At 52.0% G+C, this 11708-nt stretch overlaps 2 protein-coding genes across 5 annotated transcripts in view; both read right to left on the bottom strand.

The window, feature by feature from the left end:
• Nucleotides 1-921: 921 nt before the first annotated feature.
• On the bottom strand, nt 922-6278 carry LOC145545508 (DNA dC->dU-editing enzyme APOBEC-3H-like). 4 transcript variants are annotated; one of them, XM_081590169.1, is made up of 5 exons: nt 5888-6278; nt 3454-3610; nt 2277-2577; nt 1902-2017; nt 922-1163 (listed from the first exon to the last, which is right to left on the bottom strand). In XM_081590169.1, exons 2-5 carry the CDS (start codon nt 3601-3603, stop codon nt 1152-1154), a joined length of 579 nt encoding a protein of 192 aa, XP_081446295.1. In that variant the 5' UTR covers nt 3604-3610; nt 5888-6278; the 3' UTR covers nt 922-1151. The 4 variants fall into 4 exon arrangements, with proteins under 4 accessions (XP_081446295.1, XP_081446296.1, XP_081446294.1 ...); XM_081590170.1 differs by having other exon boundaries at nt 2277-2544; XM_081590168.1 differs by having other exon boundaries at nt 6138-6278.
• Nucleotides 6279-10234: 3956 nt separating this feature from the next.
• Nucleotides 10235-11708, bottom strand: part of LOC145545734 (DNA dC->dU-editing enzyme APOBEC-3F-like) — a 30013-nt gene continuing 28539 nt past the window's right edge. The window contains exons 6-7 of the mRNA XM_081590531.1: nt 10537-10816; nt 10235-10353 (exon numbers count right to left, since the gene is read on the bottom strand). Coding sequence (XP_081446657.1) covers nt 10235-10353; nt 10537-10816 — 399 coding nt within the window. The remainder of the gene's footprint in view (nt 10354-10536; nt 10817-11708) is intronic.

The following is an 11708-nucleotide window of genomic DNA, read 5'->3' as shown; positions in this document are numbered from 1 at the left end:
TCCCAACCCAGGAATCGAACCCAGGCCTCCCGCATTACGGGCAACTTCTTGACCGTCTGAGCCACCAGGGAAGCCCCTCTGTTCACATTCAGTGTAACACATTAGATTTTACTCTTTTCATCTTATGCTGTGTTCATTATTTATTGTAACTGTTTCCTGTCCCCTTTCCTCCATCCTGATGGGACTGTTGGCAGTGGGGGCAGTCAAAGCAGGGGTTCTTTGTTAGTATCCAGCTGCTGTGGGTGAAGCATTCCATCACCAGCAGTCCTGGTCACTAGACCAGCTAGCAGCAGTTTGGAGGCTTCCTGGCTGTGAAGCCTCCAAATCTAGTTCCTTGTCTTTCCTAGAGATTCCGTGAACCATCCAACATCTTTCTATTAAATTTTCTTTTTCTGTTTCAATTAGCCAGGAATGCCTGTTGCTTCAACCAAGAACACTGGAAAACACAGTTTCAAGTGTGTTCTTTCCCCAACAAAGTCTGTGGTCAACTTCACACGATAAAGTTTTACTTTACTTATTTACTTATTAAAAATATTGTATTTATTATTTTACTTGGCTGTGCCAGGTCATAGTTGTAACATGTGGGGTCTTTTGGTTTCAGCTTGCAGGATCTTTGGTTGTGACATGTAGGATCTCATCGTCCCCTGACCAGGGCTCAAACCCCGGCCCCTTGCATTGGGAGCAAGGAGTCTTAGCCACTGGACCACCAGTGAAGTCCTTATCTTATTTATTTAGACAAATGTTGGATACAGAGAACTAATAGAGAATAACTGAATTGCAAAATGATCCCACTATTCCAGACTCTGCTAGGAATTCTAAAGCAAATTTTTCCTTAGTGCTGTAGCACTTAAGTTCTTTGTACTAATCTTTTTATGAAGGAAAGTCTAATCCTAACCCAACCCTTTTAGAAAGTAACCCAAATTTTACAGACTTTCAAATTGTCTTTATTTGTTTTTCAATTAAAAAAGTATTTTCCCGCTTAGAAAACAGAAGAAAGGTCTCTGGACTTGGGCGAGGGGCAGGCATGCCCGTGGAGCTTGTTACTCGATCCTGAGAATCAGCATTGAGATGCCCCAGGAACTGTCATCTTGAGTCACTTCTTAATGACAAAGGGGATGAGAGTCTGATGCTCAAGCCTCTGAAGATCTTTTCTAAGTTGGGGCCTATTGAGAGAGGAATGAGAAAGCTTTTATGGGCAGGAAACTGTGAGGGAGGTAGGGGAGGAGGGGTGATACGGAAAATGCAGGGACTGGAAATGCAAAGGAAAAGAACTGAGTCAAGGTGGGCCATGGAGGCCTGGAGAGAATCAGAGGGCTAACAAGAATTTATTAAGGGACTTCCCTGGTGGTCCAGTGGTAAAGAGTCTGCCTTCCCATGTAGGGGACTCAAGTTCGAACCCTGGTAGAGGAACTAAGATCCCACATGTTGCAGGGCATCTAAGAGACTGCGTGCCACAAAGAAGAGTCAGTCACTCTGTCATGTCCGACTCTTTGTGGCCCCGTGGACTGTAGTCCATAGTAGCCTGCCAGGTTCCTCTGTCCATGGACTTCTCCAGGCAAGAACATGGGAGTGGCTAGCCATTCCCTTCTCCAGGGGATCTTCCTGAACCAGGGATCAAATCCAGATCTCCTGCACTGTAGGCAGATTCTTTACCATCTGAGCCACCAGGGAAGCCACAAAGAAGACCTGACGCAAACAAACAAAACAGAATCTATCAAGAGAGACACGGAAGGAACTGCAAATGCCTGGGAGAGGGGGCCAAAAGGAGGTGTCATGAGAAAAGAGAAAGGAGTAGGGGGTGGGAGACAGCAAGGAGAGGACAGATGACAGAAGTGGGGAGGCTGAAGCTGGGAAGGGAGTGGGGGAGAGGCCAGGGACCTGCCTCGGGGCCAGCTTCTCACCATCAGGATCCTCTCGAGCCTTCGTGTTATGCTCTCACTGTATTGCTCCAGCTTCTCCCAGGGCTGGAAGGGCCTCGATTGGTTGTCCACAAACTGTTCCCAGCAGTCTTCAAACTCTTGAGATGCGAGAGAGAAACGGAGTCAGGCTCTGAGGGTGGGGGAGCAGCAAGCAACCCAGGTTCCCTCCTTCCTTCCCCCTTCTTTCTCTTCCTCTCCCCAGAATTTCCCATTCCAGGTGGTATCACACCTTGCGTCCCAGCTGGGTCTCCATCCTTCCTGCCCAGCCTCCCCTCTTCCACCTCTCCCACTCAGTGGCTTTTGCTCTTGGAACTGGCAGACCCTCCGGGCCACCGACAGCTCTGTCTCTCTTCCTACCTGTGTGGGTCATGACAGTCACTGAGATCCCAGCTGCCTGCAGCCACTGCAGCCCCCTCTGATACACCTTGATCCAGTGGAAGTACAGGCGGGAGGCAAAGATCTGCAGGCTCAGGTGGGCATTACTGGTGATGAAACTGACCAGCTTACTGGCACAGTTCGGGCAAGGGCTCCATGTGATATAGCAGATGATTCTGTATCTCTGGTTCTGGCACAGATGCAGTGAGTTGATCTTGTTAATAAAGCGAATTTCTGCATGCTGCTGCTTCTGGAGAGGGTTCCAGACAGAGAGCAGGAAGGGCTGGTTAGAAGGCAGAGGCCAGAGGTCACACATGGAGGGTGAAGTTAAGGATTAGGGGCTCTATCCTGTGAACTTTCCAGTATGTGAGCTTGCCTATAGTGCAAGGAAAGAACCTCCTTTCGTTCATTATGTATTCCTTCACTCACTCACTCATCCATTAATTCCACACATCTGTATCTTGATCGGAATCTGATCAGGGTCCTTGTGACCAGAGGAGATGGATTGTAGACCAGATACCCCCAGGGCTTCATAGTTATTTAGTCACTAAGTCATGTCTAACTCTTTGCAACCCCATGGACTGTAGCCCACCAGTCGCCTCTCTCCATGGGATTTCCCAGGCAAGGATACTGGAGTGGGTTGCCATTCTCTTCTCCAGGGGATCTCACTGACCCAGGGATTGAACCCGTGTCTCCCGTATTGGCAGGCAGATTCTTTACCACTGAGCCACCAGGTAGAGTGTGACCTGGTGTTTGGACACAATCAGGAGGTTGTCTGGAGATGTTTGAACCTGAGGGTACCAAGGAGCAGGTCAGGAAGGGAAAGAGGAAGAACAGACAGGTAGAAAGATGAGCAGAAAGGCGAAAATGTGATGGACATCTTGCGGGTGAGGTTAGGTGCTCAGTCCTTGGAAGAGCGCTTGGCTTCCCAGAGTGATGACTGAGCTGAGACCTGGCGGATGAGAAAAATGAACTTCTCAAGGAGGAGCAGGAAGACTGCGCCGGAGGGAAGGGCTTCTGTGGCGGCCTGGGGATGGGGAAGAAGGTGGAGAGTTCCCAGGAAGCTGGGTTAACTCAGACTCTACTAAGCCTTGGGATTTCCCCTGCATGGATGGGGTTAGCCCCTGCCTGCCCTGCACCCAGAGGACCCATCTGGCACCTTGTTTCGGAAGCAGCCTCTGTCAAGCAGCAAGTCGTCAAGCTGCTTCAGCTGGTAGCACAGGTAGGTCTTCCTCCGGTAGTAAGGTGCCGGGACCCGGGGCTGGTTGCCAAACTGCTGCTTGAACAGAGTTTCTCCCAGCAGATTCATCGTGTTTCTGTGCAACAAGGAAGGAGAAAATCCAAGATGCAGAGAGTGTTCTTTCTCTGGTGTCACCCTAGACTCTGTTACATTCTGAACCCAATTCCTTGGGCTCTCCTGGACCCTTAAGGGGAGGTACGGGAGGGTCTCTTCCTTCTTGTTTGACCAGGGGGACGGGGGAGGGAGACGGAAGACTGTGAGTTCTCCCACCTCAGAGACCACCTCCCACCTCTGGCCTGAAAGAGACCCCACCAACTCCAGCCCACGCTAGAGGACATTGCAGGCAGGATGCCTGGGCCGAGGTGGGGCGGGGGCGCCCCGAGAACTGAACACAGCATGTCCTTCCTCTGCTCTCACATCTTTGTCCCGAGCCCCAGACCCCTCTGTGTAGGTCCCACAAGCACCTCAATCCTGTGTCTAATGTCAGAACCCCTTCTCTCTGGGGAGTGGGGGGGATGGAAGCTGGTGTTTTTCCTTTAACTCTCTGTGCTCCTGGCTGAGGTGTGTGTATCACACTTTTGTCTGTAGAAAGAGCACAGAGGCACATGACCAGGAAAAACTGCTGTCACCAAGGGTGGGTTGCAACAGACACTTTTGGTGGAAGCACTCACTTAGCTTTTTCTTCCCCCTGCCCATTATGCTTGTATTCTGCAAAGTATTTCGTTTTGTATCTTGCTTTCTTTCTTGTAATACATTGCAAAGTGGCCCAGCCCATGTGGGAATGCAGAACCACCAGGTTCTAGTATGTGAGCTTGCCTATAGCACAAGGAAAGAAGCTCCTTCTTTCCTTCATTAAGTATTCCTTCACTCCTTCACTCATCCATTAATTCCACACTCCTCAAGCATCTGTATCTTGATCAGAATCCAATTAGGGCCCCTGAGTCCAGAGGAGATGGGTTGTAGACCAGATAACCCCAGGGCTTCGTAGTTGTTTAGTCACTAAGTCATGTCTGACTCTTTGTGACCCCGTGGACTGTAGCCTGCCAGGCTCCTCTGTCCATGGGATTTCAATAAATCCCATTTCTTTTCCATAAATGCTGCTGGCTCTGCACAGATTGAAGCAGGTGGATACAACCAGGAGCCTTCCTGCCAGACCCCAGGGAGGTGCACGAAGGCACGCTCTGGCTGGAGCCCCACTGCACATGGACACTCAAGGCCAAGCAGATGCCAGTCTGAACAAAACTGGGAGGCTTGACGGCCCTAGACCACCGTCCTTCTGGACCCTCCACCCAAGGTAATGTCACTTGGCCTATCATCGCGTCAGACAAAAGTGACCTCAGGGCATCAGAACTGACATCTGGACACAGGAACCAAACCAAGGATGCCCTCATGGCCTGGACCCTGGGTTACAACACTGTTCCTACAAGGCCGGAAAAGCTTCGCCATATTTCCAGCTGACTCACTGAAATATCACCAGTTCCACCAATGAAAACCATTTCTGGTATCTGTTATGCTAATTAGCAAAGCCACAGATTTCACCAGTGGAAACCTATCTCATCAATGGAACCCTAACATCCCTCATGTTAATCAGTAAAACTTTAGATGGATTTGGAGAACAACTGCTAAAGAGACCATCTCTGGACTGTGACCTTTCGTTACCGGCCATTGACCTCCCCTGAAGTTCATACTCCCGGTGAGGGGAACTGGCAGCCAGATCAGAAGGGAAATCCCATTTGCAGCACATCTAAGACAACCGCCGCCCTGTCTGCCCTGAAGTCCCCATGTTCTGGGAAACTCCCCAGTCCTGGGGACACCCAGACAACTCAAGGCTGAGACCCTTCACATTTCAAGCAAGAGGACTTATCTTCATAGCACATGTGTTGCACCTTGACCTTGAATAGCTAAAACTGTAGGTGTGACAGAAACAGCCTTTAAGAAGTATTCAAAGACCAATTGAATTTTTCACACTTGGTAGTGTCTTCACGGGAAATGAGTTATCTTCTTATCTTGGAGAGTTTTCCCTCCACAGAGCAGAAATGAGAGTATTCTTTTGCAAAATTGTGCCTTTAAAATAAAATTTTACAAAAATGCTTTTGTAGCTGACTCCAGACATTGTTTCAATCATCCTTGAACCTAAAGTCCAGGATTGAGGGTGCACAGAAAGGGATTGAGGGATTCTTTCTGTGTGCCTTCAATCCTAGGGTGCCTCAGTCTGTGGCAGAGGCGGGGCTGGGAGGCCTGAGGCAAGAGGAGGAACAGAAGTGTAGCCCTGCAGGGAAGGAGCCAGAGAGAGAACCCAGGGCTGGGAGTGGACGGTGGCAGGGCCTGAGAATGAGAGAACTGGCATCAGTACCTGGTCCCTGCAGCCTGGCTCCAGCTCCCTTGGCAGACTCGTCTCGGCTTGCCCTGGCACTGGGTTCTCTGGCTTCACCTCCCTCTCAGCAGGCTGCCCTTGGCCTTGGGAGAGTCCCTTATGGGAGAATGTTCCCCCACAGCTTTCTGAGTGGCAGATGCCCTTCTGGCCTGGGGAGGCCGAGGCGGGAGGTCCTAGGGTGGTTTTCTTTTCCTCCATCCTCCTCCATCCTCCCGGGCTCTTGACTTACCTGGTCCTGGGAGTCCAAATGCAATCTCCTTGCCCAGGAAGGCCTGACCCAGCCCAGCGCTCTGTCATAGACACTCTGCCTCTCCCAGGACCCTTGCTTTTAGGACAGCCTCTGATCTGAAAGCAACCTCCCAGCCGTCTCAGCCAAGGCCCCGCACCCTTCCTGTTTTGGCACAGGGGTGGGAGGGCCCCGGGGTGCTTTGCTTCCTCCGACTCAGACCCATCTTCTCTGGGGCCCTCCCTCTTGGCAGAGCTTAGCCTCTGACAGAGGGGGAGGACCGACATTACTGCAAAGGGGAAAGAGAAAGTAAAGATGCCAGCGAGGGGGATGGGCCAGACCCTGGCTGTAGAGAGCAGGACAGAGGCTGCTCCCACTGGGGGAGGGCCAGGCTGGTGCTCTCTCCACCCCACCATGGCTTGGCACTTAGTTGTCATTCAGTACCCTGGCAAGACTCTGGGCAGGATGGAAAAGGAGAGCTGGGGGTCAGCACTCCAGATCTTCATCTCCAGCCCTGTGTTGGGCAGATCTGTGTACCATCAGTCACCCCAGCACCCCAACAGCATCGAGCAGGGAGGTTCGTTATCCGGAAACATTTTAGATGAGGTCCTAGCACAGAGAGGCTAAGACACTCTCTTGAGGTCACGCAGCAAATAAACGGAAGAACTGAAAAGCTGTCCAGGCAGCCTGGCCCGGTTCCCTCCCCCTGCTTCCCCATTGTTCCACGAAAAGGAGTGGGCGGAGGGTGGGTACAAAAGAAGAGGTAAGCTGCCTGTTTACCTTGTCATGTCAAGACCTTCAGATGAAAAAGTAGCTCTGGGGAAAGGGGAAACCTAGGGAGGAGGTCTTAGAGCAGTAACGGCCACCTCCAGTCCAGACTGCACACAGATGCGACTCCTAAGTCAGCTTTTCCCAGCTTGTTATCTCACTGCTCTCGGACTCTGCACACACCCCCTTCTGCCCCACAGGCCCTGGTGTGGCCTTGGGGGTAACAAGAGTTTGGGCAGGAAGTTAGAGGATCTATAAGAATGGTGTCCCCTTTACCTCCCTTTGTCCTAATGCCCAGGTTCACAGCCAATGGAAAATTCTAGAATGATCTGGGTCCTTCTGGGAAGACGGATCAGATCTGCACACTGAAGTGTTGGTCAGACTCAGAGAGCTAAGTCACCCCTGGCCTGAGAAGCAGGAAGGATGGACAAGAAGGCTGAAACCCTTTGCTGGCCTTTCCTAGTGACAGCAATCCTCCAGCCCTGGCCCTCGAGATCCCCGTGAGCTGCCTGAGATGGGCCAAGATGCAGGCGTGCTGGGAGAGGGACATTTTGAGCAGGCCACTGTGGCCCTTTTATGCTGGAGACAATCAGGAAGTGTGTCATCCACAGGTGTGTCTGTCTGGGCCTCCCTCCTTGAAGGAAACACCGACAGGGAGAGCATCGAGGCAGATGAGCTGAAGCAGCCAGGGACCCCTGGGACTCTGCTCAGGACCCCCAGGCAGCAGTGCAAACAGGAGGGGAGAGCAAACAGACAAGCGTCTGCTGCCACTGACAATTCACAGCCAGATGCCAAGAGGAGTGGGACCCTTGACCTTCTCCACGAGGACTTTATGACAGATTCCAAACTGACGGCTTCCCCCTTGCTGTTCCTTCTGTGCCTCTGGCGGCCCAGAATCCCAGCTTATCAGGAGCTTATTCCCTCTACCCCTCGCCACAGTTCCCGCCACCCTTTCTGGAATCTCCACCGAGTTCCTGCTCCTCAGTGCGTTTACGTGGCCGCTGGCTCCGCAATCACAGGGCCAGACACTCGCGTTCTGATCTACCTTGAGCAGCTGAGCTGTGATCTCTGACCTGACTCCTGGCGGCCCTTCCGCTTTCTGTTATGCTTTTAGGAAAATCTCTGATCATCTCAATTTGATCATCTCAATCCTCACGTGCCCAATCCTAAAGGCTTATTTAAATGTAAACTTAACCATTAACTTCCCCCCCTCCCCCGCTCACTCTCCATCACCATCCTCAGAGCTTCATCGATGGCAGCACCGTGGGAATGGGGCCAGGAATGAGCAGAGTGAGGTTTGGCTGTGATGATGTCAGAGGGAAGGTGGGGTGAGGGTGGGGTTGTGGGGGCACCAAGGTCTAGAATGGAAGCAGACGAGTCAGGGTCTAGGGGTGGGGGCATAACCTGGAGAGAGACACACAGGACCAGGATCCTGCCATCACTGTGCCCGCTCAGCTCAAAGATGCCCTTGGTCATTGTAGGGGCTGAACTGTGAGCCCTAGATCCATATTCTGAAGTCCCCACCTCCACTTCTTCAGAACATGACCCTAACTGAGATAGGACCTTGAAGGCAGTGATTGAATTAAGAACAAGCTCTTAAGGTGGGGGTCCCCAACCTCCGGGTCATGGACTGGTATCTGTCTGTGGTCTGTTAGCAACCGGGCTGCACAGCAGGAGGTAAGTGGTGGGCAAGCAAGCAAAGCTTTATCTGTATTTACAGCCGCTTCCCATCGCTCACATTACTGCCTGAGCTCCACCTCCTATCAGGTCAGGGGTGGCATTAGATCTCATAGAAGCACAAATAGGACTTCCCAGGTGGCATTAGTGGTAAAGAACCCGCCTGCCAATGCAGGAGCCAGAAGAGACTCGGGTTCAATCCCTGGCTTGGGAAGATCTCCTGCAGGAGGGATTGGCAATCCACTCCAGTATTTTTGCCTGGAGAATCCCATGGACAGAGGAGCCCGGTGGGCTACAGTCCATGGGGTGGCAAAGAGTTGGAAATAACTGAAGCAACTTAGCTCTCACATACAGGAGTGCAAACCCTACTGTGAACTGTGAAATCAAGGGACCTAGGTTGCATGTTCTTTATGAGAATCATCCCCAGATCATCCTCTTCTCAACCCTGCGGTCCATGGAAAACATCGTCTTCCATGAAACTGGTTCCTGGTGCCAAAAAGGTTGGGGACCACTGTCTTAGGGTGACTCTTAATCCAATCTGACTGATGTCTTTATGCGTGCTAAGTTACTTCAGTCATGTCCAACTGTTGACAACCATATGGTCTGTAGCCCGCCAGGCTTCTCTGGCTGTAGGATTCTTTAGGCAAGAATACTGGAATGGGTTGCTATGCCCTTCTCCAGGGGATCTTCCTGACCCAGGGATTGAACCTGCATCTCTAACGTCTCCTGCATTTGCAGGTGTGTTCTTTACCACTAGCGCAACATGGGAAGCCCCGACGTCCTTATAAGAAGAGGAGGCTGGACACACAGAGGGACACCAGGGGCTCCCCATGGGTCACACACAGAGGAAAGACCATCTGAGGACACAACGAGAAGGCAGCCGCCTGCAGCCAAGGAGAGAGGCCGCAGGAAAACCCAGCCTGCCATCACCTTGGTCTTGGACTTCTAGCCTCCATGACAGCAAGAAAAATAAATGCCTCTTGTTAAGTCACCCAGTCTGCGGAGTTTTGTTGCTGACACCTTAGTGAAGGCACTGGCAACCCACTCCAGTACTCTTGCCTGGAAAATCCCATGGACGGAAGAGCCTGATAGGCTGCAGTCCATGGGGTCGCTAAGAGTTGGACACGACTGAGAGACTTCACTTTCACTTTTCACTGTCATGCATTGGAGAAGGAAATGGCAACCCACTCCAGTGTTCTTGCCTGGAGAATCCCAGGGACGGGGGAGCCTGGTGGGCTGCCGTCTATGGGGTTGCACAGAGTCGGACACGACTAAAGTGACTTAGCAGCAGCAGCAGCAGCGAACGAATACAGTCACTCCCATCAGGAATCCTTGTTCTCTGATTAGTCAAGTCAGTCTTCGGGGTTGTTCTTTCAAATCTCATTTTCACACGTATACATGTTCATGCCCACTTATGTTCAGTTCAGTAACAAGGTTGGGTCAGCGCGCGCGATGGGAGGAGGCGGGGGCCCCCTTGCTGAGAGAGAGGGAGACGCTGGGGGAAGAAAGGAGAGAGGAACCGAGGAGAAGCAGGACGGTTCAAGGGCAGGGGCCCGGCAGGGCCAGGGGAAAAGAGGAGGCTGAGAAGGGAGGTGACGGTGGGCGGAGGTGAGGGGGAGGCCGCGGGTCGGGGTAGGGGGAGGCTAAGGAAGCCCTCACCCGAGAATGTCCTCAAGCTCTGCAACCAGCAGATAATAATTTCTGTCCAGTTTCTTCCAAGGCTTGAAGTACCTCTTCTGACTGTTTACGAACTTTTTCCAACAGTATTTGAATTCTGAGATAAAGGGGAAAGCAGAGCTGTCAGAGCTGGGCCTGTCCTCTGCTGAGCCTCTCCCTGTGCCCTGGGCCCTCCTCCCCGCTCCCCAGGCTCCCCTCCCACTCCCCCCTTCCTCAGGGGGTATTCTAGGTGCCCCCCCACACTCCCCCCGCCCAGCCCCCAAACCCCCTCTGCTCTCACCTTGGAAGGACATAATGTCCACACGGGCTCCCTGGTGGCTCAGCCCAAGCAGCCCCTGCCTGTACGCCATGTTCTGGAAGTGGTAGAGGCGGGCGGCAAAGATGCTCAGCGTCACATTCGGGTTCCTCTCCAGGAAGTCAGCCACCTGCTCCGCGCACTCCACGCAGGGGCTCCACGACATGAACCAGGTGATGTGGTAACGCTCGTCAGGGCGCAGCTTCTCATTGCAGAACCAAGACAGGAAGCGGAGTTCAGTGTGGAGGCGAGTCCAAGGATAGGTCTGGGAGAGATGGAGGAGGAAAGATGGGGGCGTTCTTGGCGGCAGAGCGGGCCATGTGGCCGGGGCGGGTGGCTGGGGGAGGAGGGGTCAGGGGCTGGTGTCCCAGAGGCAGGTGGCTTACTAGTTATCCCTTCTTTCCATCCATCCCCTCCCTTCTTTTCTGCCTTAGTTGTCCTTTCCCACGGTCATCCACTCATCCATTCATTCCAGCATCCATACTCTTAAGCATTCATTCTACAAGTATCCTGAGTGCTGGCTTTGGGCCAGGCCCTCTGGGGTCCAGGCTGGTTCCCTGGGTGCTGTCTGCTGGGAGGCTCACAGAGCTGCCCTGCACCTCGGGGAAGCCACCAGTCACACACCTCTACAGAGCACCTGACGTGTGGCTCGAGTGAAGGGAGATGTGCGGCAGGTGTGAAAATATACAATTCAGGGACTTCCCTGGTGGTCCAGTGGCTAAGACTCCATGCTCTCAATGCAGGGGTCCAGGGTTTGATCTCTGGTCAGGGAACTAGACCCCACAGGCCGCAACTAAAACAGATCCCGTATGCTGCAACTAAAAAGAACGTGCCACAACTAAGGCCTGGAGCAGCCAAATAAATAAATATTAAAAATAAAAAACACAGTTCATTTCAGTGACTTAGTATGAACCAAAAAAGAATGCAAACTATCTCATAAAGTTTTATATTACTTATGCATTAGAAAATACATATAAGTATATAGCTTAGATATACAGTTAATTCTCTATCTGAGGGCTGCTCATCTGTGGATTCAACCAACCACCTATCGAAATTATTCAGAGAAAGGAAATTCCAGAAAGTTTCAAAAGGCAAAACTTGAATTTGCCCGGCTGGCAACAATTTACATAACATCTTGTTCATTCGCTAAGTTGTAT

Source organism: Giraffa tippelskirchi, chromosome 4, assembly GCF_054371585.1.
Source record: "Giraffa tippelskirchi isolate mGirTip1 chromosome 4, T2T-mGirTip1v1.2.pri, whole genome shotgun sequence".
NCBI classification, from domain to species: Eukaryota; Metazoa; Chordata; class Mammalia; order Artiodactyla; family Giraffidae; genus Giraffa; species Giraffa tippelskirchi.
The sequence above is the reverse complement of the archived record's forward strand: the minus strand, read 5'-3'. Positions and strand labels throughout refer to the sequence as shown.

Bases quoted from the DNA above. Each gene is read 5' to 3' on its own strand.
- LOC145545508 (XM_081590168.1), bottom strand. From the start codon at position 6,205: ATGACAGAGCGCTGGGCTGGGTCAGGCCTTCCTGGGCAAGGAGATTGC. The intron at 3,611-6,137 runs GTAAGTCAAGAG...CTTGTTGCACAG, and splicing joins ATTTGGACTCCCAGGACCAG to AAACACGATGAATCTGCTGG. The intron at 2,018-2,276 runs GTAGGAAGAGAG...TCGCATCTCAAG, and splicing joins GACTGTCATGACCCACACAG to AGTTTGAAGACTGCTGGGAA.